The sequence below is a fragment of the Protobothrops mucrosquamatus genome, unplaced genomic scaffold (assembly GCF_001527695.2).
Source record: "Protobothrops mucrosquamatus isolate PMUCROS unplaced genomic scaffold, P.Mucros_1.0 scaffold39, whole genome shotgun sequence".
Classification (NCBI taxonomy): domain Eukaryota; kingdom Metazoa; phylum Chordata; class Lepidosauria; order Squamata; family Viperidae; genus Protobothrops; species Protobothrops mucrosquamatus.
The window spans coordinates 934774-957537 of record NW_015386421.1 but is presented as its reverse complement, the minus strand read 5'-3'; the positions used below and the strand labels follow the sequence as shown (position 1 = coordinate 957537).

The window sequence follows — 22764 nt, the reverse complement described above, 5'->3', positions numbered from 1 at the left end:
AATATATATTTATTTATTATTCAGTAGCAAACAAGGTTTTTAGAAAATAAAAATGTTGTTTAATAAAAGTTTTTATCTTACAACCTTTGATTTTAGGTGTAACTGCACATACTCAGGGCTATCCATTTCCAGAAATTTATATTTAGAGCAAAGATTGATATTCATGCTAAGTGATCTATCCATTACAATGTTCAGAGCATGTATCTTAACTTTATCTCAGTTGTTTCCAATCCCCAAGACTGTTAAATTGCATTTTTATTATCTTGTGAATCTTTCAGTTCTGAGCTTAATTATGGCTGTTGACTGCTTTTTAATTTTTTTTAGTCAATAACCCTATCTTTATGTGTGCTTATAGCAATCATTATTGGAAAATAACTATCTGAAAGGAACAGCAAAATTTGCTTACCGGTATTTAAAAAGAAATGTGCCATCCAGTAGCACAACTCCTACCATGAATACTCATCCAATTGGATTCTTCACTCAATGAAAAGGTCAGAACAAACTAGAGACCTACAGAAAATGCCATAGTGTTTTTGCAAGGCAGAAGTTAATGAATTCAGAAACATTTATTTAAACAGCTTCACTCGCTTTTTCCATCTTAAGAACAACAAACCCGGTTTAAGATTCACTGTTTTGCGCTCAGTGGTAACAGATAAAAATATTTAGTCAAAAATTCTATATACACAAGAAATATGCACATGCTTAACATGTAACACTAACGAGCCTCCCTTGTGCAGCTTTCAGTACTGTAAAAGAGAGAAAAAAAAGTCCTAGAAATTTCTGGCCGAGAGCTGTCCCTTTCCTGCATCAGGTTTAAAAGACCCACTCCAAAGCAGATAGGCTGGATTATCTGTTTGCTTTTAAAATGCATTAATTGCCAACCAAATAAGTGACAGACAAATAGTGAGGGGCAAAGGTTCATTTAACAGATGGGCAGTTATTGAAGGCGACGTTGATTCAGGTGCTTGCTGGCTTGTTCTTCCATTTGCATGGCTAGCGTTAGTTCATCTAGAGTCTCTGTGGAAAGTGAAAAAGAAGAAAAAAGGCAAGTTCAACGTGAGTGAAGTCCAGATTGTAAGAGAATTCAGAAAAAGTGTTTTCCTTTCTATATTGAAAGGAAATAACCGCGCATGAGGCCCACATGAAGTTTCATTAAATAGAAACATTAACTGGACTAGGACAAATGGAAATGAGAATGTTGGTTTTCCCTATACATCTGAAATAGAGAGCACCTCTGTGCTAGAATGACTCTCACAGGTGCTGCAGCATGAGGTTTCTTTCATTAGTTTACATCCTAGCACTATAACTATAAGTAGATGGCAAAAGGAGAAGGGAACAGCAGTGGATGACATAGCGTCATTGACTCAGTGGGCATGGGTTTGGGTGGACTCTGGGAGACAATGGGGGGCTGGCATGTTGTGGTCCATGGGGTCCCAAATAATCGGTCATGACTTGGTGTCTAAACAACAACAAATTATTCTATAGAGTTTAGAATGCAATTTGCAAAATGTAATAATAAAGCTTAATTAATAATTCAAGATGAATACAAATGCAGCCTTTGTACCTTTCAGATTGAGAAAGCTTTTGGATCCTTCATTTATGAAGCATTGGGTTTGGTACACAAAGGCCTCTAGGTCATATTCTGGTTGTTCCGCAATGTCCAGGAGATAGTTACAGTCATTCATTTTCTGAATACAGAATATATAAGAAAATTGGGATGGCTTTGTGAGATAAAACACATTTACTGAATTGACAAAAATCAATGAAAATATCTGCCAAATTAGCAAGAATATGTGAAGTTTTTTTGTTAATAAGCATCATTCCACAGACACAAGCATAATTTTATTATCTATAGCATAATACCTCAAAAATATTAGTCACTTTAGAAAACAGGATCCTATTAAGTTCTGAATATTCAAATATACCTCCCTGATTTCCTTAAGTTCTTCTATTGCTTTCTCTTCAAGTTCACTAATCCGGGTGAGAGCATCACGAAAACTGGACAGATGAGGAGACAGCTCATCTTCAGAAAGCTGCTATTCAAAAGCAAAAATATTAGCACAATTGCACCTGTTTTGCTAAATAAATTGGTCTTAAGCTAGGCATATACATACTTCAAGAATATGGTCTGATTCTTCTCTGCTAATCTCAAACTCTTCATTCTCAGTTTCCATACAGTTTTGTGCCTCACCAGCTGTTCCATTGCTGGGAAGTTCCTTCACTCTGGAAACAGAGCAGAGGGATTTCAATACAAGTCCAGCTGTTGAAATAAAGAACTCAGACAGCCTAATACATAACACAGATAAAGAAGCACAGGAATAGTACTTCAACTTGTTTCATATGAACAAACATCCTGCACTCATTTCTTCAAGTAGGGCAACATGGACTGAGCAGAATGGAAAATTTCTATCTGATGCAGGGAGTAACTGGATTAGGCTTTCCTTTCCTTGTAAATTTGACTACAAACGGTCCTGATAATCAGTTTTTTTCTTCTTCTGCTGATACAGCAAATACTTCCTGAGATTAAGTTGTTACTGAGACATGTCTAAATTGAAGAGGTTTTTTTTGACATTTTGATAGATTGCTTTTTGAGCAAGGAAAAAAAATAACCAATTTCTTTGTATCAGAAATTCTGGGCAAAATTTGCCATTTCTAATGAAGTTCTCCTACCTGAACCAATTTAGAAATGGCAATCTTAAAAAAAAAAGAACATAAATCTCTTTTCCCATTTTGTCCCCAAGATATGGTAAGATTTGCAAGTTCAGATATCACTCACCTATCAGCATATCGCAAGGTATTTAGAGTATATTCGCAGGAACTCATGCCTGGGGAAATCATTGCAATCTAAAAGGAAACAAAATTTTTGCCAGCTTGCGCTCAGCTCTCACCTTCTGCTAATCTACCTGCTTGAACTGACACCTCTGCTATCTTGTCCTTATTTATAATGAAGCATTTAAACTTTTGTAGAATTTCTTTTTCAGAATAATTACTCAGAATTTAGGGTCCCACAAACTTATAACTTTTCCAATCAAATATGCCCAGACCAACATCATTTAAAAATCTTTTTACAAACGTGTAGATTGGTACCTTCAGTTTGATGAAACAACACAATAGTTCTTCTTGTGTTAAGATCATAAGACCTCCTACCCAAGTTTTTTTTTAAAGATTTTCATCTCGCCTTTATTATTTTTAAAAGTAACTCAAACTGGCGAAGCGAACATACCTAGTACTCATTCCTCCTCCCAAATTCCCCACAAAAACAACCTGTGGGATGAATTGGACTGAAAGACTTACCATGCAGGTTCTGGAATTTGTTCCAATGAAAGAATCCCTCAGCACCTGAGTAAGTTTACTTTCCCGAAAAGGTGTATGTTGTTTATTTTGACCTAAAGCACGGATACATTCCTAAAAGGTGGGAAAAGGAGCAAGGATAATAATTTGCCCATGTGTTCAGAGCCATAAACAATCAGTAGCAAAGAAAGATTGTAGGCCTGACATTATCTAGGCAACAGGGCAATAGGACTTTTGCTCTTTATTGAGGCCAATCATACACTAACAATGCTATTATGTTCTAGTCTGTACCTTTAGTGCCAGCAAGCTTTTGTTTATTTCTGCTGCTTCCATCCGTGTCTGACGATCAGCACTAGATGTATCAGCACCTCTCTCGTTGCCAGCTAAATCCACCAAGGAGAACTTGCCATGAAGCTTTCCTTTTCTGCGCAGAATAATTTGAAAGCAAGCATGCGATCGAGAGGAACTGGAATTGGCAAATGTATGTCCAGATGTCCTATAATGACAATAGAATTACCAATGACATGATACATCAGTAGAAGACAGTATGTTTTGGTTAGTCTTACCAATCAAAAAATTATTGTCACCATCACTATGCTGTGGTATAGCGAACCAGATGCAGTGGCCAAACAGCAGTCAGAGAGGCAGAGGGCAAGGGATACAGAATTTAATTGCCTTTCAGTTTTCACTTTTAAAGTTGGAAGGTCCTCACTGGTCAAAGGAAGAGACGTACAGTCCTCCATTTCTGTGCCTGATAGGCATTCAGAGCATCTACCAGGCATTAAGAAAATACCTATTCTCCTTACTTTGAACTCAAAGGGACAGAAAGCCACAATGGCTTGTCTCCATCACTGTTCTAAGATAATTCACTGAAGCATAGCTTCTTTCTCACAGCTTCCCTTATACTCTCTGATAAAAAATATGCATTGTGTCCTGCATGCTTCATCTTTCTTCCCATAACTTGGGCCCAACACATTTCAATTAGTGTTCCCATTTCCAAATTTAAGTATTAAAATGTTAGCATATCATGAAGGTCACTAATCTTTGTAATGACTACAAAAGACACTTTGCTATTCAAAGTGACACTTTTGTAACTTAAATGATAAAATGCCTTCTCTTGATTATCTCCCTTAATTTCCCTCTAATTCTTTTCATCTTTCTTTCAGAATTATTTTTTCTAATAACCAAAATATTATTGGATATTTAAAAATGTATAAAAACAACTAAAAGTTTCTTTTCATTCTGTAATCAAATGTCTGTGCTACAGGATATCTTAGCATTTAGATCCTGAGAGTTAAGCCAAACCCAGTCTCTACAATTACGAAGAGCAACAATAGCAATAGCACTTAGACTTATATACCACTGCATAATGCTTTACAGGCCTCTCTAAGAGGTTTACAGAGTCAGCATGTTGCCCCCAACAATCTGGGTCCTCATTTTACCGTCCTCGGAAGGATGGAAGGCTGAATCAACTTTGAGCCGGTTGAGGATCAAACTCCTGACAATCAGCAGCATTAGCCTGCAATATTGCTTTCTTACCACTGTGCCACCACGGCTCTTACATAACACTCCCTTCTCCTCAATAGACCTGGGCATGTTAAGAGAACAGTAAACATGTTAAGCTAAAACGTGGCCCCAAAACAACTAACCTGCAGGCACTTCCTATTTCAATCATTCGGATAACATCCTCAGCACAATTTACACGCATTTCTTGTAGGCCAACAACCTGGACCTGTTGTTTGCCATCCTCTAGTACCCGCAGCTTTGCTTTTTTGTTTAAAAGATCAAATAACTGAAATAAGAAAAAACAAACTGATTCAAGTAAGTATTAAAATGAAGACACTGAAATGTACAAAGTGAAACACTTAAGAGCCCAAGTCTCTTCTGAGCTTTGTGCTGCAAGTGGAAAAAAATTGCAATATGCAGCTTGAACCATATTGTTAAACCCAATAGCTATCTTAATTCTTCTCTTATAGTAATGATTCCTTCCTTGCATAATAATATTATCCAAATATCCAGCATGAGCATGGATCTTCGTATCCAGTTATAGTTTGACAAAACTATATTCAGATGTTTGAAAGGTCTCTCCTTATCACTATGTTAACAACACTGTGATAAAACTGTATTTACCAATCCAAGTTTCATTGGCTAATACAGAAGGACCAAAGAGCAAGCAAGAAATGCAGCTGTGCCAAATGAGTTTGCCATTTATCCAAGCCAAGAGAAGTATCAATCCCGTCAATTCCCTAACAGCAATACATTTTATACAAAAGACTTATATATTTTTTGGCACTCATGAATAACACATAAATATACATGGCCTCACCTTTCCATTATATATCTCAAAGAAGGTCACAAATATGTCTAGGCCTTGGGCCCTATACCGTGGCTGATTCTGAAGGAGGAATACATCCTGTGCTAGTAAGAGAAAGAAAATGCCAAAACAAGACTGTATAAAGCTTACGCACTTTCAGCAATTATAAACTATAGGGGTGTTAGCAATCACACAATATTTAACTAGTAACTTTGGGAAAAGTTAGCATGGGCTTCTTACATCCTACTCTAACGTTCTTGCAGCAGAGAGCACATAAGCCATGCTTGGTCTTTGAACACTTTATCATGAGACCATACTCAAAAAAATAGTATGGGCCAAGACAAACCTAAACTTTTTTTAGTTAAAATTTAATTGCATTCAGGTTGAGATGGTATTCCCCATATATTTAACAGCTCTCCCTCCTTCATATTAGAAATTAATATGGCAGTAACTTTCATAGGAATTTTGGGCACTGTGTCCAAGACTTAATATTGAGGGGGGTAGCAGGCTGTCCACTAAAGTTATTGATTTAATTTTTAAAATATTCAAATTGTGATAGTACTTACATGCAAAAGCGTATATTCCTTTTGAAGCCTTCTGTACTTTCCCAGAGAAGTCTCCTCCCATAGTCTAAAAAAGGAACATATATTAGGAGACAAGATCTTAACAGTTAAACAGGAATCTCATTATCTGCCACTTTGATTATTTGCAAGCAGATTAGATTTTAATTACTGCTGATACTATCCAGCATAATAACTTGTTCAAAAAGTACCCTTACACCTACTTTTCTGTAAAGAGATAAACGAAAGCATGAGTGTTTCAAATTTTCAAATTGCAGTCATCACTCAAAAGTTTCTTTATATCTTGAAATAGAAGCTTTGTTATATATGTAAACATACTACTACTACTAAAAATGCTATTAATCATACTACAGGACTACCACACAGGAATAATAGATTAGTAAATAATTCCAGATACATATTAATATGTGTAACTGGCTTTCCATTTATCAAAATCTGTTCCCCCTCCCACACCAATTACACTATGGACTGAAATTAGAGCAGACTATCCCTCCTTAATTCTACTAACTCCAGACTAACTTTGGCAAGCTAAAATAAAATATTTTATTGTTCATCTACAGATTGACTGGGAGAAAAAGTTTACAAATGAAGCATCCCATTTTCAGAATTTAAGGCAGATATAATGAGTTTCCAATTTCATCAGGTTTGCATTCTTATAAACTCTGTAAAAGTAGCATGCTTTTAAGCCAAGAATTTTTCAGATAACCATTTAGAAGCAATTCGGACTATTTCTGTTTTATTCAAGTTATTAACTAATTCAGGGAAATGGAAATTAAAAATATAACAGAAGCCAACACTCACATGAGTTTTTCCACTCCCAGTTTGCCCGTAGGCAAAACATGTAGCCTTCCCTCCTTCAAAAACGGTGTGCACAAGTGGCCTAGCAGTAAACCTGACCAAGCATAAGAACAAATAGAAAATATCGATGAATGAAACGATAAAAAGCAATCTGTAAAATATTATCTGCAGCAATTACATCTGTGGTCAATAAAATACTAACACAGATCAAATTTCTAGACATTTTCAGGATCACAAGTGCACAAAGGTCAACACTGTAATTATAGTTGTTTTAGTAAAAACTCAAATGCTATTGTTATACACAAAGAAAGGAAATAGGACAATGAAGAGCAGAATTACCTTCTAAGAAAAGTGAGGTCCATTGCCAGGAACATCCTCCACTAAGTATGGACAATTTTCACTATCTTCCAGTGGGCAAAAAAGGGGGAATCCAAGAAACATTGGTTGCCCATGGATCCATGGGAGATTAATTTCTATCACTTCCAAAGAAGCGTCTATAACAGCTCTCTATGTCAAATCATGATTATGGAACTATGGCTTCTTGAAACATATTAGTTGTATTTTAATGGAATGTTTCGTTCTATAATTCCAGAATGTAGAATTACTGCAAAATGCAGCTGTGCAAATATTTAAAATGTTTATAAAACTTTACAAAACGTATTAACACAGGTGAAACACCCCTCTTCAAAGCATTAAAGTAGCTGTATGCTCCAAAAGTTGCAGGTACTTCAAAGGCTTAATCTAGCCTCTTTCATGTACATGAGTGTACCGGCAACATTTCTATTATGTTTACCAGCGCAAAGCTCATGTTAGCAAAGCCTACATAATAAATACGTATATATACAAGTAGTCCTAAAGCACTGAAAAAAGTGACTTATGACCATTTTTTACAGGACCATTGCAGCAACCCCAGGGGTCACATATCAAAATTTGGACACTTGACCACTGACATGAATTTACGACCATTGGACAGTATGCTAGAATGTTTGTCCAGACTGGCGATTCCACAAAAGATTGTGGAGAATAACAGGGCTAAGATCCAGTGGGATTTCCAGATCCAGATAGGCAGGTAGGTACTGGCCAATCAACCAGTCATCATGGTAGAAGGCAAAAACCAGAAGACAGCAGTGATGATAGATTATAGAAGTGCCAAAGGGCAGCAATATAAGGAAGGAGTATGAGAAGCTGGAGCAGGTTGTGGAGAAGGGCCTGATGGAAGAACTAGAGAGAACGTGGAAAGTAAAGATTAAAGTGGTCCTAGTGGTAGAAGCACTCAAGGCTGTGACTCCTAAGTTGGGGGAGTGTCTCAACAGATCCCTGGAACAACATCATAGCTCTCTGTCCATAGAGTGCAATGCTAGGAACAGCTACGTTACTGTGCAGAACTCTCAAACTCCCAGGCCTCTGGTAGAAGACCTGAGTTTAAGGAAGACACATGCCACGTATAGGAATAAGAAAGGTTTTTTTTTTTTTTAAAAAAAGATACATGTATACAAAGAGCAAAAGTCTTATTCCACAAAGTCTCTTGGCAGCATAGCACTCAGAAAACATCATGTAGTGATACAGTCCTCAGTATCTATCGTTAACTTTGCAAAGTGTCACTGTTCTGCCAGGGGAAAAAAAATGCATTACCAGTAAACCATCTCATTGGTAGCTTTTTCATCAAACGAGAAGTCAAATCGAAAAGATTGGTTTTCAAGATATTTTGTCAGATCCACCTTCATCTTTGGTTCATGCACCAGGACGCTGTTCTTGCTAACAACAGTGATTATATCACATTCCTTCTTTCCAAGTTCTGTTTACAAGGAAAAAGGTAGGAATAAAATTCCATGAATAGGACTTTGTTAATCCCACAAACATTTAAATATGCTAGGAAGACAATAGTTTGCATGATTACTGTTGCAGAAGATCAATAAATAGCCTTAGTACACAATTTTGGGGGGAAATCGTGATTGCTATGGGAAGTGTAAGAAAACAATTTAAACAATGACATTTGTTTCAGCTGAAAAGTGATGGGATAATTAAAATTAGATGTGATAAATTATAACTTCTCTCCACTGCACCCCCAAGGAGGTTTGTTCAAGAGGTCTAGTAGTACTGTAATGTATTCTTCCCTGGTTTCCTGTTGTTTGACATTGCTTTAAAATGATATTTTAACTCAGTAACAGTATGCTAGCTTTCAACGCATAATATCTGAAGACACAAAGAACCCATTATGAGGAACAATAGTGAATTGAAATATGAATATGTGAAAATGTGAAAAGTATTGAGTGTCATCTTACCTTGCTTATTTAAGGGTCGTTTTCTCACACAGACACAAATTCTATGTTCTTCTATCTTAAAAAAAGATTGCAGATTGCATTAAGGGACAAGGTCAGAAAATTTTTCTCACTAATCCATCAGGGTTGTCCATGTGAGGGAGGGGAATATCAAAAAGTTAATATTGCAGGCACAGCTATATCTACCACCTTTTTATGACACACATCAAAAAGAGCCAGGGTTTTGATTGTGTAGTTGTGGCCATCATCTTGACCGGTGGCACCCCAGAATCCATGCACGTTTTAAGAACAAAAAGCATTAAAAAAGCTCATAAGAAAAGACACTTTGTTAAGAACTCTGCATGACCACAAAATGTGAGCCTCAAGGCTGTTGTGGGGAAAAATAAGAAGCAAGATATGTTCTCTGCCTTGAGTTTTATATAAAAAGGCAGGATAAAAACATTTTATTATTATTACTATGAATAGAGATTGAAAATAGTAGTGTCATTGTAATGAAGATTTTAATTTAAAAATAAAATTAGTTCTTTCAAAACATCATGAAATCTAAGAAAATTCCCTATGTATTATCATAGCATCAGATGATCTATGCTCAAGAACCTTTTTCAGGAATTTAAATCTGTGGCATGCTGAATATAACAATTCTGTTCGTTTCCCCTACTCCTACAAACACATAACAGAGCATCCAAAATTACAAATATTTCAGTTGCTCTCACATAAGTTATCTGGACAAAGCAGATTCGCAAATATTGTAAAGAAAATTAAAAATAGTCTAATGTTAAGTGCTGGAGAAACCAGGAAATATTCAGGCAGTTCAAATGAGTATAAAGATTTATTACAAGCTTAAGCTCTCTACAAGAATCTGAACTACTAATGGTCAAGGGAAATTAGTGGGAGTTATGAATAGAAAGGAATTTAATGTGGGCTGGACTTAGATTTCTTGGAGGCGCGAAGGGACTGATGACACGTTTGACCCCTCCCTCAGGCTCAGCCTGATCATCTCCTACGTCTAGTGAAACCTAAATTGCTATCTTTTCCTCTTTAAATTAATTATTTGTAAGTACACCTTATCAATAAAGAAGACATTTAAGATAGTTTACATATCTTTACTTACTGGATCATTCATTGATAATGATTGGCAATTAATAGTATTTCGATATTCTTTAACCATTCGTGCAAAATCCCAATTTGGACAACTACTGTCAAATTCCTGTAAGATAAAATAGGTGGTCTTGGATTAGTGACAATCAAGGATCCAACTTTTCCCCCTCTTAACTATATGAAATGCTAATTTGAAAATAGAGGGAATATAGAAAAGCAAATAATTAAGCAAAAATTCCAGCTAGAAGTTGCCTGTTGTATTATTTGGACTGTAGTCTTCTTTATAAAAGCTTTATCAGGTAATAATTTAATCTGCTTGTACAACTAGGAATGCAGATGCTGTTGAAGCATAGTTCTCATTAAACAGTTTGGCTAATCAAAGCAATGCTTGGAATGACAATGCACCACCATCTGGAAGGCCAGGACTTTATAGACCTTGGCCTGAAGTAGAATTTTCCAACTTCCAGAGATATGGACTTCAGCTCCTAGAATTTCATAACCAGCACAGCCATTGCTGAGAATTCTGGAAGATGAAGACCACTCATCTGGCAGCTGTCAAGGTTGGGAAATGGCTAATCTAAAGAAGTCAGCATTCCCAGATAGCTTATTGCAATATACACCAGGCCTAAACCTTTTTTTCAGAAATATAGCCAGTACAATGCAAAAAGACCCCTCAAATGTTCCAAAAAGATATCACAAAGTACTGTAGAACGTTCTATTTCCCGTGTCACACTGATTCTGATGCTGTGGGGTGGTGAATTTAATTGAACTGAATTGAACTCAACTGAATTCTTCACCTGACAACACTAAATACTACTTCCAATACAGAAGATTAATTTTCCAGACTGTTTGGTGTTGTACAGTCCTTATAGCTAGGGAACATCCTTTCAGTTGCAACTACCTCTGTTTGTGGAACTATATTATTGGACATTACTCTGAATGCAAAATTATTTTTTTATGGAAAATAGTCATGAAACACAAAATATTTTGCATGAGACATTGACAGCATTCAGCTGTTAAATGAAACATCATATAGAACATTTAATTGAAGAATTAAGCAACATATTTTTACCTGTGCACGCTTGTTTCTTATTTCAGAAAACTGGGCTTTCTTCTCTTCCCTCTTATTTTTCATTTTTTCCATTTCCTTTACAATATTAGACTTCCTCCGAGCTAGAGAAAGCAGTGTTATTATTGACAAAAACCAAACTATATTCAAGATTGCTATTCTATCTATACATATTCAGGATGGCTTGAATAACTGAAAAGTTCACCATTTTATTACCCTTAGGGAAAATATCAGTTAATAATATTAACTTATAATAAAGTATATATAGGTTAAAATTTATATATTTTATACAACATGACCAGTAGTTCCACCTACTACTACATTTAACAGACAGAATTGGTCAGCTGAGTATATTTCGAATATGTGAGGTAATATTCCAAATTGCAGAGCTGATTTTTTTTTTTCATTTTTGACTGGTAAAATCAATCCAACTTAAAGCTAAGCTTTAATTAACATACTCAATTATCAATTCACCAGCTCCATAAAGAAGACAGTAACAGAAGCTCTCTGCCAGATTGAATACTATTCACTAAAGAGACAGAACTAAGGAGTAAACGTGAACAACGTTCTTCTACCTTGAATGGCAGCAGACACAATTCTGAGAGACTGTGGAGGTTCTTCTGACACTTCATTACCATTAGGCTGTATACTACATCTATCAGAAGAATAATTATTTCTAGTTCGAGCTCGTACAACTGTTGAAGAAAGAAGCTACTGGTTAAAAGCAATAGCCAAGGCAGCATAAAAAAATAGCACAATGGCTTATAATATTTATTTCAGAGGAAGAGAAAAATTAACTCATAAAGGGCCTCCAATTTCTCCCTCGACTCATTATCAAATTGATATCCAGAATTTAATTAGTTTATCAAAATAATTCTCTTCTGCCATCTTTACAGAAAAAATATTAGCCAAATGGTACCTAAGCATTTGCTTTATGCCATTAGAATCTAGTCCAAAATACATTTTTATTTATATATTTTCCCCAGATTTTCTCAACGTTCTTCTGAACCAAAATGACACCAAATGGCACTCATAGACTCAACATTTTAAAAACCTAAAATTTGAACTTTTTTCACTTAAAAGTGATCAAACTCTTGCAAGTCAAATCCTTCCTGGAAGAAGTGCATTCTTGTTCAATATCACACAATTGTAATATATATATGTGTGTATGTGTATGTATATGCATTTATGCATACACATACACACAGAGAGTTTATTTTTTGGTGTTTGTGATCCTGCATGAAATAATGAGATAGTGTCCAACACATGATCACTGAAGACTATAACATTTGGCTAGTTGGCTATATAAGTTAGCCACCAAACTGTAGAATTCAAATTAGGAAGACAAATGAAATAAATCAATTGTGTAGTTACAATAGTATTCTGCAGCCTTCCAGTGACAAACAAATTATATCAAACTACTTGATATAAAATATCTGATCAAGACAATAGAAGTAAATGTTTAGTTTTGCAATTAGAAGGTAAACAGTGTTGGCATTAGACTAAAATATCAATCCATTTTCAAATATTTAGGGGAGCATTCAAAAATACTGATTTATAAGATGTTTCAATATTGAGAAATGAACAATATCTTTTTCCAGTTTACTTGCATAAATTAAGTATATGGTCAGAATATGTTATACTAATCCAAACTCACCAGGAAGAGCTGATTGGCTTCGAGCTGGTACAGAAGCAGAAGTTTCTACCTCCATATCATTTTCCAGAGGACTGTTTGGTAGTTCTGTTATGACCGACATTTTGCTGCCTTGGAACCTCAGTGCTAAGCAAAGTAAGAATAAAATATTGTTAGGAAGCATCTTAACAGTATGTAGCCAAAATAGAAATTGGTTTAGTGAAGCAAATTGAAGACTGTGAATGTGGGGAGGGAGGATATAGCTGATGTCATATACTCACTATTCAAATGACAAGTTTCTATGCATGTGTACAAAAATGTGGAATAATTTAATTTTCCTATAAGTCATTTTTATGGGATTTGTTGTTCTTGAGTCAAACTCTGAGCACTGGCATTTGAAGATCCATAATCAACAGTTGTAAACCTCAGAAGCACACATATCTTGGGGGGTTAAATTTATGTTATTCCATTACTAAAGATGCATTTACCTATTTTAAATCCTACTTTTCTACTTAAATAACAAGATAATTATGAAAGAGATTTGAAATCATGGCTTACAATGAAATATACTATCAGTACATTTAATACATCAGACAGAAATATGACATGGTTAATCAATTAAAGATTTCAAAAATGAGCAAAAGTCCTCAACTTTATGCCTGAAGACAAGAACTGGGAGTAGATGAGGTTTGAGACCCATAAAATACTCTTAATGGTATCACGCTTTGCAGGGGTGTGTGTGTGATATTAACCTTTGATCAAAGTCAAATCAATGGAGAATTCCTTAACACAATTTTTGTAGAGATAGGGGCCAGGTAGAGGTCGTGAGCAGCAAACTGCCCTTCCAACGCCTGCGTGCCTCTTCTCTCTACATGATCTCATCCATTCACATCACCATGGCAATGTGGGAAACTACCCCAGGCTGGTACATGATATCACCTGGTTCACATGATATCAGCTAGGTTACATCAACAGGATGTGGTAGAAAACTGCTCCCTGTCTGGGGCCTCCTAGCTGGTATATTCTTAAGGATTGGCAAGGGGTTTCACCAATAGAAATGCTGTTGCTATGCTGATGCCATCTTACTTTATGCTATTTGGAATACCTGTATATAAGGCAATAAACACTGTGAAGGCAGTCAGCCATATTTGCACCCTGCAATGACTGAGCACTGATTACTACAAATTTTCCTTGCTTCTTATGTTCATATCATATCACAAGAGTCACAGATTCATAAACTCTTTTGGTGAAATTATCAGTTTGACTCCAGTATTCTGATCATCATTTTATAATGCTGTTCATCTACCAACCTTTTTTGATGTGGGGAAAAAAATCAATTCCTCCCTCATTCAAGGTTCACTGTTCAATTTTTGCACTTATGTTCCTGTTATTATATAGTGTCTCTTAATGTAGAGACGGATGTACTGCACAAAACCTTTCAAGTCTAAAGTAACATGCTATTTTGAGACACATTCAAATAAGTAATAAAAACAAGTATTTTCAACCCTCAGAATATAATTCCACACTTCACGTAATATATGGTAGAAACAAAATATCACTAATGTTTAATTGGAAGATTTATTGGGTTGTTTCATCAGCAGAACAATCATTGCTAGCAGATTATAGAGGTATAAAACAGAAGAAAAATCCTACTAAGCAAGTGGAGATTTGCTCAAGGGATATGAATTTGGGCATTAAGATCATTTGCTGAAAAGATTAATCACTCTATTATATCTTTAGAATGTTCTAGCTCTTAAGAAAATAAAAGTAAATTATTACAGTATAATAAAAAAATACAATGGTTTAAATAGTGAACAATCATATTGTTATGACACATATTCAGTAGGAGTGACATTGTTGTCATACTAAATTGCAGTTATGAAAATTCTAAATATAAAATACTTGTCCAAATCCATGCTATATGGAATTTCTCAAAAAAAATATTGAGTTTGCAGAGAATTATTGTGCACAAATTTTTGAGATGTTGAAATTGTAATAAAACTCTTAATTTAAGAGGTTTATATATTTATTGTTACTGATCACGTGCCACATGACTAGCTTCAGGAAATCATTTTCAGGACAGAAGACTGCAACTATTTGTAATATTTATGGCAATTAAAATACTTTTACCTTCTCTGGGACCAGGGATTTTTGAAACTGTTCTGCGATTTTGTCTCTAAAAATAAAATAAAAAAAGTTCCAATTTAATAAATAACAAAAGCATGTGTGTCTGTGTCTGTCTGTCTGTCTTGCTGAAAACATGTGGAAAACACACCAACAATGAAAATTACTCTCTTGAAAAATTAATTTACTGGGTGATATTTTAATGTTGGTTGTGAAGAAGTTGATTGTGGGGGGGGGGAGGAAAGAGTGCATAGAATTCACCTACAATAGCTAAGAAACTTGATGGCTGAAGCTCATGATCTTGAACATGAGAAAAAAAAAGTACTTATGTCCTGAAGATAGATCAGAAACTTTTAAAACAATTGAATATAATCTAAATGAATAAGGCAACTGATAAAAAAAAAATATTTGAATGGAATCTGGTGCTCTCTGTTATCATTTAGACAAATTTCTAGCCAAGGTGGAATACAAAGCCAATGTGGCCAGTTACGAGTCTGCAACATTTAGGCAGGCCACAGGTAGTATTTACAAGATACATTGAATACCAATATAAATGCTTATTGATATTAAATGTTTATCTACACAATAATAATAACTTATGCAGAGGTAGTCAACCTTGGCTCTTTTATGACTCGCGGACTTCAACTCCCAGAATTCCTGAGCCAGCCATGCTGGCTCAGGAATTCTGGGAGTTGAAGTCCGCGAGTCATAAAAGAGCCAAGGTTGACTACCCCTGGTTTAGAATCTTCTTATTCTTTGTCCCTAAACTATCTAATATTACACTAGATAGCTTAGAAACAATTATTTTTTAATTTAATCAACAGTTGCTCTTTAGAAGTCTAAACTAAATACACATAGACCACTTTCTCCTTGGAGAGAAGTATAAAAACTAGAACTAAATAAAGCATTAATGTAGAAAGTAATTAGTGGATTGTTCTGATAAAATTTCTCCTTCCACTATTCATAAATTTAACTACAGTAGCAAAACATTTGCCAATTCATTTTGTCAAGATTTATTTAAATATTTAAACTTTCCTGAAGAAATCCTATTTCTTGCAGATGAGCAAAAATTTATCCAGTTGATTTATTTTCTTTCCACACATTTGGCAGAACATAAATAGTATTCCAAATGTACTATCAGCTGGAAAAAAAATGTTTTGCTGGTTTGTGAAAATGTACTTTTTGTTTACTAGGGTTATGATTTAAGTGTATGCTTTGGGCATCCATATACTACTAAAACTCTCGTGTTTGTCTGTTTGTAACCTTCAATTGGGCGAAACGATGCATGAATTTTTAAATCAATGTGCTTCAAATGGGCTAACTTAAAGACTGCATCCAAAATCCAGGACCCCTGACTCCCATGGGATTGAAATTTGGCAAAATTGTAGGTACTTGAGCACTACCATAGTGCCATGGTCAGCCGATCAGCATTTCTAACGCTCCCTACAAGCTTGCTCCAACAAAATCAGTGGGGAAACTGGCAGGAATTTAGAAGTTCCAGACTGGCAGGGAGGTAAGCGCTTGCTGCCAAGTGAGGGAACCACACAAGACTGAGGAGAATGCACAAGAGGTACCCCAAGGTCAGGAAGGATGCAAGAGGGTGCAAGAGAGGTGCTGTGCAAATAAATGAGGGTGCAAACGGAAGCAACAGGATGGGCAAGATGCGCAGGAGTGTGGAAGAAGTGCCAATCAGGTGGGGATGTTGCCCAGGGGATTCAGCATGGGTTGGGGAGTGTATGTGAGTGGGTGCATGAAGGGGATGTGGCGAAGGAAAGATGGCAAGCATAGGGGGATAGTGTGTGGGCTGTGCAGTGCAGGTGGAGGAAGATCTGTGGAGAACTGAGCAGGGATATAGGCATGAAAGGGAAGCACAGAAAGCTTTGGAGAGGATGTGTAAAAATTAAATGCAGGTAAGAGAAAAATCATTGTTTCCAAAAACAGTGTCATATGAAAACCAGAACTGTGCATGTATATATAATGTAAATTCACTGCTTGAATTTATCTATTTTAAATATCATGATACTTAATCAAGAATCAAAGAAATAACTTGAGATTAATATACCTGTACAGTTACATTGTTCTGAACTAGAATCCTCTCTTTTACATCAGCAACTACTGCAGCTGTAGACAGTTCTCGATTTATTGCTATCACATCATCAAAGTCAATCTTCAAATAGGAAAAAAAAACCACACAAAACAGAATGAAAAATCTAAAATATGCTTAAGCATGAATCTCAAACATTATCAATTCAATCCAATCAATAATTTGCTTGGCACGGCAAATTAAGCAGTAAAATTATTGTTTCAGTGATTATTAAGATATTAACTGACCTGTCAACCAATATCATTTTCACAGTTCCATGAGAGGTAGTATATTTCAAGACTGTGGGAAAGTCATTGACCACAAATGCTTTAAATCTTAGTACATCTCAATGATTTCTTAATATTTACTGTAAGACAGTGCAAGTATTACTACTTACCGAACATTAATTTTAAGAAAACTGACATTACAAAAAGGGTATTCACTATCCAAGACAAAAACAATAAACTTCTGCAGATGACTTCTCCTTCACAGTTTTATGCATTTACAGAAGTGCAGTGAATGTCATGACCACCAAGTCTACTTGCTTGAACTTGGAATGACATCACAATCCTATTACTACTGCTGCAATATTCTAACAGCCATTTTCTTGATCTGCAAGCCACCTAAAGCAAGCACATGAATCTTAATTTCCAGATAACAATTCAGCTTCTACAGGTATTATATCAGATTCTGAAAACTGCCACTAATAAAGCAATAGGTTTGATTTTAATGCGTACATTATATCAAATTAATAAGATTTATATGTGTATGTTTAATACGCATGTTACACGATATTTAATTTAATCCCAGTTGTGTTTATTCTGATGATAAACCCTGTCATATTAAGTATAACAACTCCCAACTACTACATTAGAACTGTAGCCTAAATAGCAACTTACTAATTCAACCCTCTGCTTTTAGATTTCCTGCTATATGATATAATATATAGCAGGAAATATATGTATAAATATATGACAGATAGCACGGTTAGGAGAAGCTATACAACAATAATTGGAGAATATACAGTGGGCAAATAAGAGAACTAGTTATTTTTGTTGCCTTCACATACTAGTATGCAACAGAATCTATTTCAGGTAAGGGACCACACTAGGTGCTAGTGGTGCATCCCTTAAACAAGTAGCAAGAAAACAATATAGTAAGTGTAGCCAAGACAAATAAATTTCATTTCTTTGATATTTAAAACAAATATAATTAATTTAATAATTACTATTTTCTGTCACCTTAATTACAATGCACTACATATGAGGGTCAGTTTGGTCTAGTCTAGTGGTTAAAGCACCAGGGTAGAAACCAAGAGACTGAGTTCTAGTCCTGGTTTAGGCATTAAAGTTGGCTAGGGGACTTTGGACCTGACACTCTTTCTGCAAGGTTGTTGTTGTGGGGAAAATAGGTGGAATAAGGAGTACTATGTATGTTCCCCATCTTAAATTGTTTATACATACATATAAAAAAGGTGGGATAAAAATAAATAAGTGCTGGGAGATAAGTCCTTAGTGCTCTATTACACATGTAATACAGGCAGCTTAGCAATAACACTGTACAGTTATAACACAATTATTACATTCATCGTGAGCAGATGTATTATGTACTTATAATAGTCAATCGATAAACTGCTAACATATTGAAATGTTGCTAAATAAATATAATGATTACTCAGTTTTGCTTGAAAGTATATAGGGATATATGAAGTCTATTTCTAAGTTGGCATTTTAGGGTGCTCAAATTTTTTTCTTCTTAATTTAAATTATAAATTTGGTGGCAACTTTTGAAATAATTCTGGAGACTCTATCCATGGCTTTTAGAAGCTGTATCTCTGTTTTTTTAAGGACTTTGTCTCTTCATGGAATATAGGTAGTCCTCGACTTACAACACTCAGTGACCGAAGTTTTGGGGCACTGAAAAAAGTGGATTTATGACCATTTTTCAGACTTATGACCATTGCAGCATCTCCATCGTCACATGATTTACATTCGGATGCTTAACAACTGACTCACATTTATGATGGTTGCAATGTCCCTGGGTCATGTGATCACCTTTTGCAACCTTCTGACAAGCAAAGTCCATGGGGAAGCCAGATTCACTTAACAACTAATTTAACAACTGCAGTTGTCAGTTAACAAATGTGGCAAGATTTTTTAAAACATTGTGATATACTTGTGATGTTTTTTTTATGATGAAAATAATAAAAAATTTATACTTGGGGGAAAAAAAAAAATGTGGCAAGAAAAGTTATAAAATGGGGCAAAACTCACTTAACACATTTCTCACTTAGCAACATAAATTTTGGGCTTAATTGTGGTCATAAGTTGAGGACTACCTGTACTCAAATTCATTTGACATAAAACATTTATGTATGCTTTATCTTGTAGCAATCTCAGCAATGTACAGTTTTATGATTCCTTAAAATACACTGCCATTTAAAATTTCCAATAAGAAAATGTCAATATTTTTAGAGAAACTGCTATTTAGTTGGTCTTCAACAAAAAGAATGAAAAAACGCTCTTCCCATTATGAAATAAGAAAAGAATAGCTGTGGACAATAGATATTTAATAATTTCCAGTTAGACTCATTTTACTCATTCTACATAAACCTGTTTTATAGATGATTTGAGGCAGGCTGCAACTCATAATTAAGGAAGAAAAGTGTGCTAAATAGGTCATAGTTTCAAATACTCACCTCTTTCCCTTTGAGACTGTTGTTTTCAGTCCATTCTACAGATACAGTCATTTTTTCCAGATTTACACTTTTGATAGTTGCACCATGGACTGAACCTAAAATACAATATTTATATTTTATTATATTTATTTTATTATATTATATTTATATTAATTGTGTGTATGTATAAAAGATATTTCAGAAAAGTACTATAATAAGGGCTAGAAAATAAGAGAAGGAAATTTTCATAAAGGTTAGTTAATATGAAATAAAAAATAACATGAGTCTATGACAATTCGCCATGGCCAACTCGCCACAGTCAATTCATCACAGCCAACTTGCCGTGGAACAAATTGCCACAGCCTATTCTCCATGGGACAATTCACTGTGGGACAAGAGTTACACTAATACCAAAGAAATGGTGGAATAAATCCATTAAAGAAAGGATGCAAAAGGAGGATGAAATGTGAATGACTAAAATTAAAATAATTTATTTTAAATAATTGAACTGAATTGTTAAATTGTTCTGCCACAAGTTGTCCCATGGCAAGTTGACCATGGCAAATTGTCCCATAGAGAGTTGGCCACAGCAAGTTGGCTGTGATGCGTTGTCCCATTTCATCCACAATGGTCTTTTTTATCCAGAAACTGGAGGTAAATGCCGGTTTCTGGCCCAAAATTCGTAAATTGTGGTCGGGATACTGCAAATGGCCATAAATGTTGACCAGATGCCAAGCACCCAAAATGCAGTCATGTGATTTCTCAACCTTCCTAAATTGGCTTTCCCCTCAGAATTCCTACCCGTGAAATCATTCCTATTTTTCCCCCCTTAGCTTAAAGTCACTTCTCATGAAATCTAGAACACTGATCTGGCTCTTTTCAGTTCACCCCACAGGGAGTATAAGTGAATCTCCTTGTGAAAAAGCCAGTTATTTGCAAGTGTTATCCACAGCACCTATATAATTATCATCTCCAGCTGAAAACAATACACCCTCCGAAGATTCTGAATATTAAACAATGATATGCAGGCCATGTTTTTGTATGTTCTGCAAGAGAAAAAAAATAAGTATCAATGAAATTTTCATCGGAAATTATCGCACGGTTGTTCTAAAACAGAGGTGGAGAAATATGGCCCCTTTATGACTTGTGGACTTCAACTCCCAGAATTCCTGAGGCAGCATGGCTGTCTCAGGAATTCTGGGAGTTGAAGTCCACAAGTCATAAAAGGACCATAGTTCTCCAACCCTTGTTCTAAGCACCAAGAAGCGAGCCACATGGAGATACTGCTCAGCACACGCTCAACCCGCTAGCCCACGGGTAGGCAACCTTGGCTCTTTTATGACTCGTGGACTTCAACTCCCAGAATTCCTGAGCCAGCATGGCTGTCTCAGGAATGCTGGGAGTTGAAGTCCACAAGTCATAAAAGGACCATAGTTCTCCAACCCTTGTTCTAAGCACCAAGGAGCGAGCCACATGGAGATACTGCTCAGCACACGCTCAACACGCTAGCCCATGGGTAGGCAACCTTGGCTCTTTTATGACTCGTGGACTTCAACTCCCAGAATTCCTGAGCCAGCATGGCTAGCTCAGGAATGCTGGGAGTTGAAGTCCACAAGTCATAAAAGGACCATAGTTCTCCAACCCTTGTTCTAAGCACCAAGGAGCGAGCCACATGGAGATACTGCTCAGCACACGCTCAACCCACTAGCCCACGGGANCTGGGAGTTGAAGTCCACGAGTCATAAAAGAGCCAAGGTTGCCTACCCCGGCACTAGCCAGTCCCAGCGAGTAACATTGGGCAAAACGGGAGTTTTAAGTTGCTTCTTTGACTCAGAAGCAGCCGAGGGGACAGCAAGGGAAAAGCACAACTCTTCTGTCCTGAAGAACCCGGAGAGGGGAACAGTCTGGAATTTAGTCCGGCCACACCATTTTCCTGCATTACAGACAAGCGATTAACGCATGAGCATTAATCTCACGGAGCCTCCAGGGAACATCCAGGCTTACGGAAGGAGGCAAAAGACACTCCAAAACAAATCGCATTTCTCCTCTCGGCACTCACCATTGCTGCGTTCGATATTAATCGACAACCCAGGCTGAAGGCACTTGTAAATGTTGGAATCCATATTATACTACCAGAGGAATCTCAGACGTCTGCAAACTAGCAACCCCTCTTTCAAAATAAACCCGATACCGCACAAGAGCACTCAACCAACTGCCGCCGCTTTGAATGGGGCGCGCCGAAAAGGCTGCCGGGAAACTACGTCCGTCGGGAGACCTCAACCGTTTGCAAGAACTACACCTCCCAGCATGCAGTGGGAGATCCTCTCGTTGTCCATTTGTCTACTTGAAAACTACATTTCCCAGAGAGACTTGGTAGCAAAAGTTGGTTAAAATCGATTCCAGTCTGATACAGACAGTACAGGAAGTGGTAGTCCCCTAAGAAATTAAACCACTTATTGTTCTCGTGGTATTTGTAAACCGTGTCATCTATAAGGGGATGCATTTGATGGCTGGTGGTCGGTAATTTTAAAAAATTGGGGATATTTTGTTATTTTTTCTTTTAAAATCTTTATAGAAATATCCCGGTTTTTACCAATATTACTCATGTTTTATTGGTCTTTAAACAGGAAAAAAATAAATGAAGTCAAAATTAGTATCATTTTCGGGGAAAGAAAATGCTGGCACATTTATTAAAATACATATAACTCCTTTCCAGGCATATATAACTCTGACATGTTAAAATTTATGAAAAAAATTTTCAGTTTTCTTGAAATATAAAAAAAAATCGTAGTTGCATTGTTATTTTAATTAAGTGGA

At 36.0% G+C, this 22764-nt stretch overlaps 1 protein-coding gene across 2 annotated transcripts; it reads right to left on the bottom strand.

Annotated features, from left to right (window-relative positions):
- Positions 1-761: 761 nt before the first annotated feature.
- KIF2C (kinesin family member 2C) lies at positions 762-22142 on the bottom strand. 2 transcript variants are annotated; one of them, XM_015811340.1, is made up of 21 exons: positions 22007-22142; positions 19969-20063; positions 17250-17354; positions 15194-15239; positions 13088-13210; positions 12006-12125; positions 11434-11534; positions 10375-10470; positions 9267-9321; positions 8617-8779; positions 6988-7078; positions 6172-6235; positions 5618-5709; positions 4941-5083; positions 3583-3787; positions 3295-3405; positions 2777-2844; positions 2115-2223; positions 1926-2036; positions 1565-1688; positions 762-1017 (listed from the first exon to the last, which is right to left on the bottom strand). In XM_015811340.1, the coding sequence occupies exons 1-21, from the start codon at positions 22068-22070 to the stop codon at positions 938-940; spliced, it is 2166 nt and encodes a 721-aa protein (XP_015666826.1). In that variant the 5' UTR covers positions 22071-22142; the 3' UTR covers positions 762-937. The 2 variants fall into 2 exon arrangements, with proteins under 2 accessions (XP_015666826.1, XP_015666827.1); XM_015811341.1 differs by having other exon boundaries at positions 1926-2033.
- Positions 22143-22764: the final 622 nt, after the last annotated feature.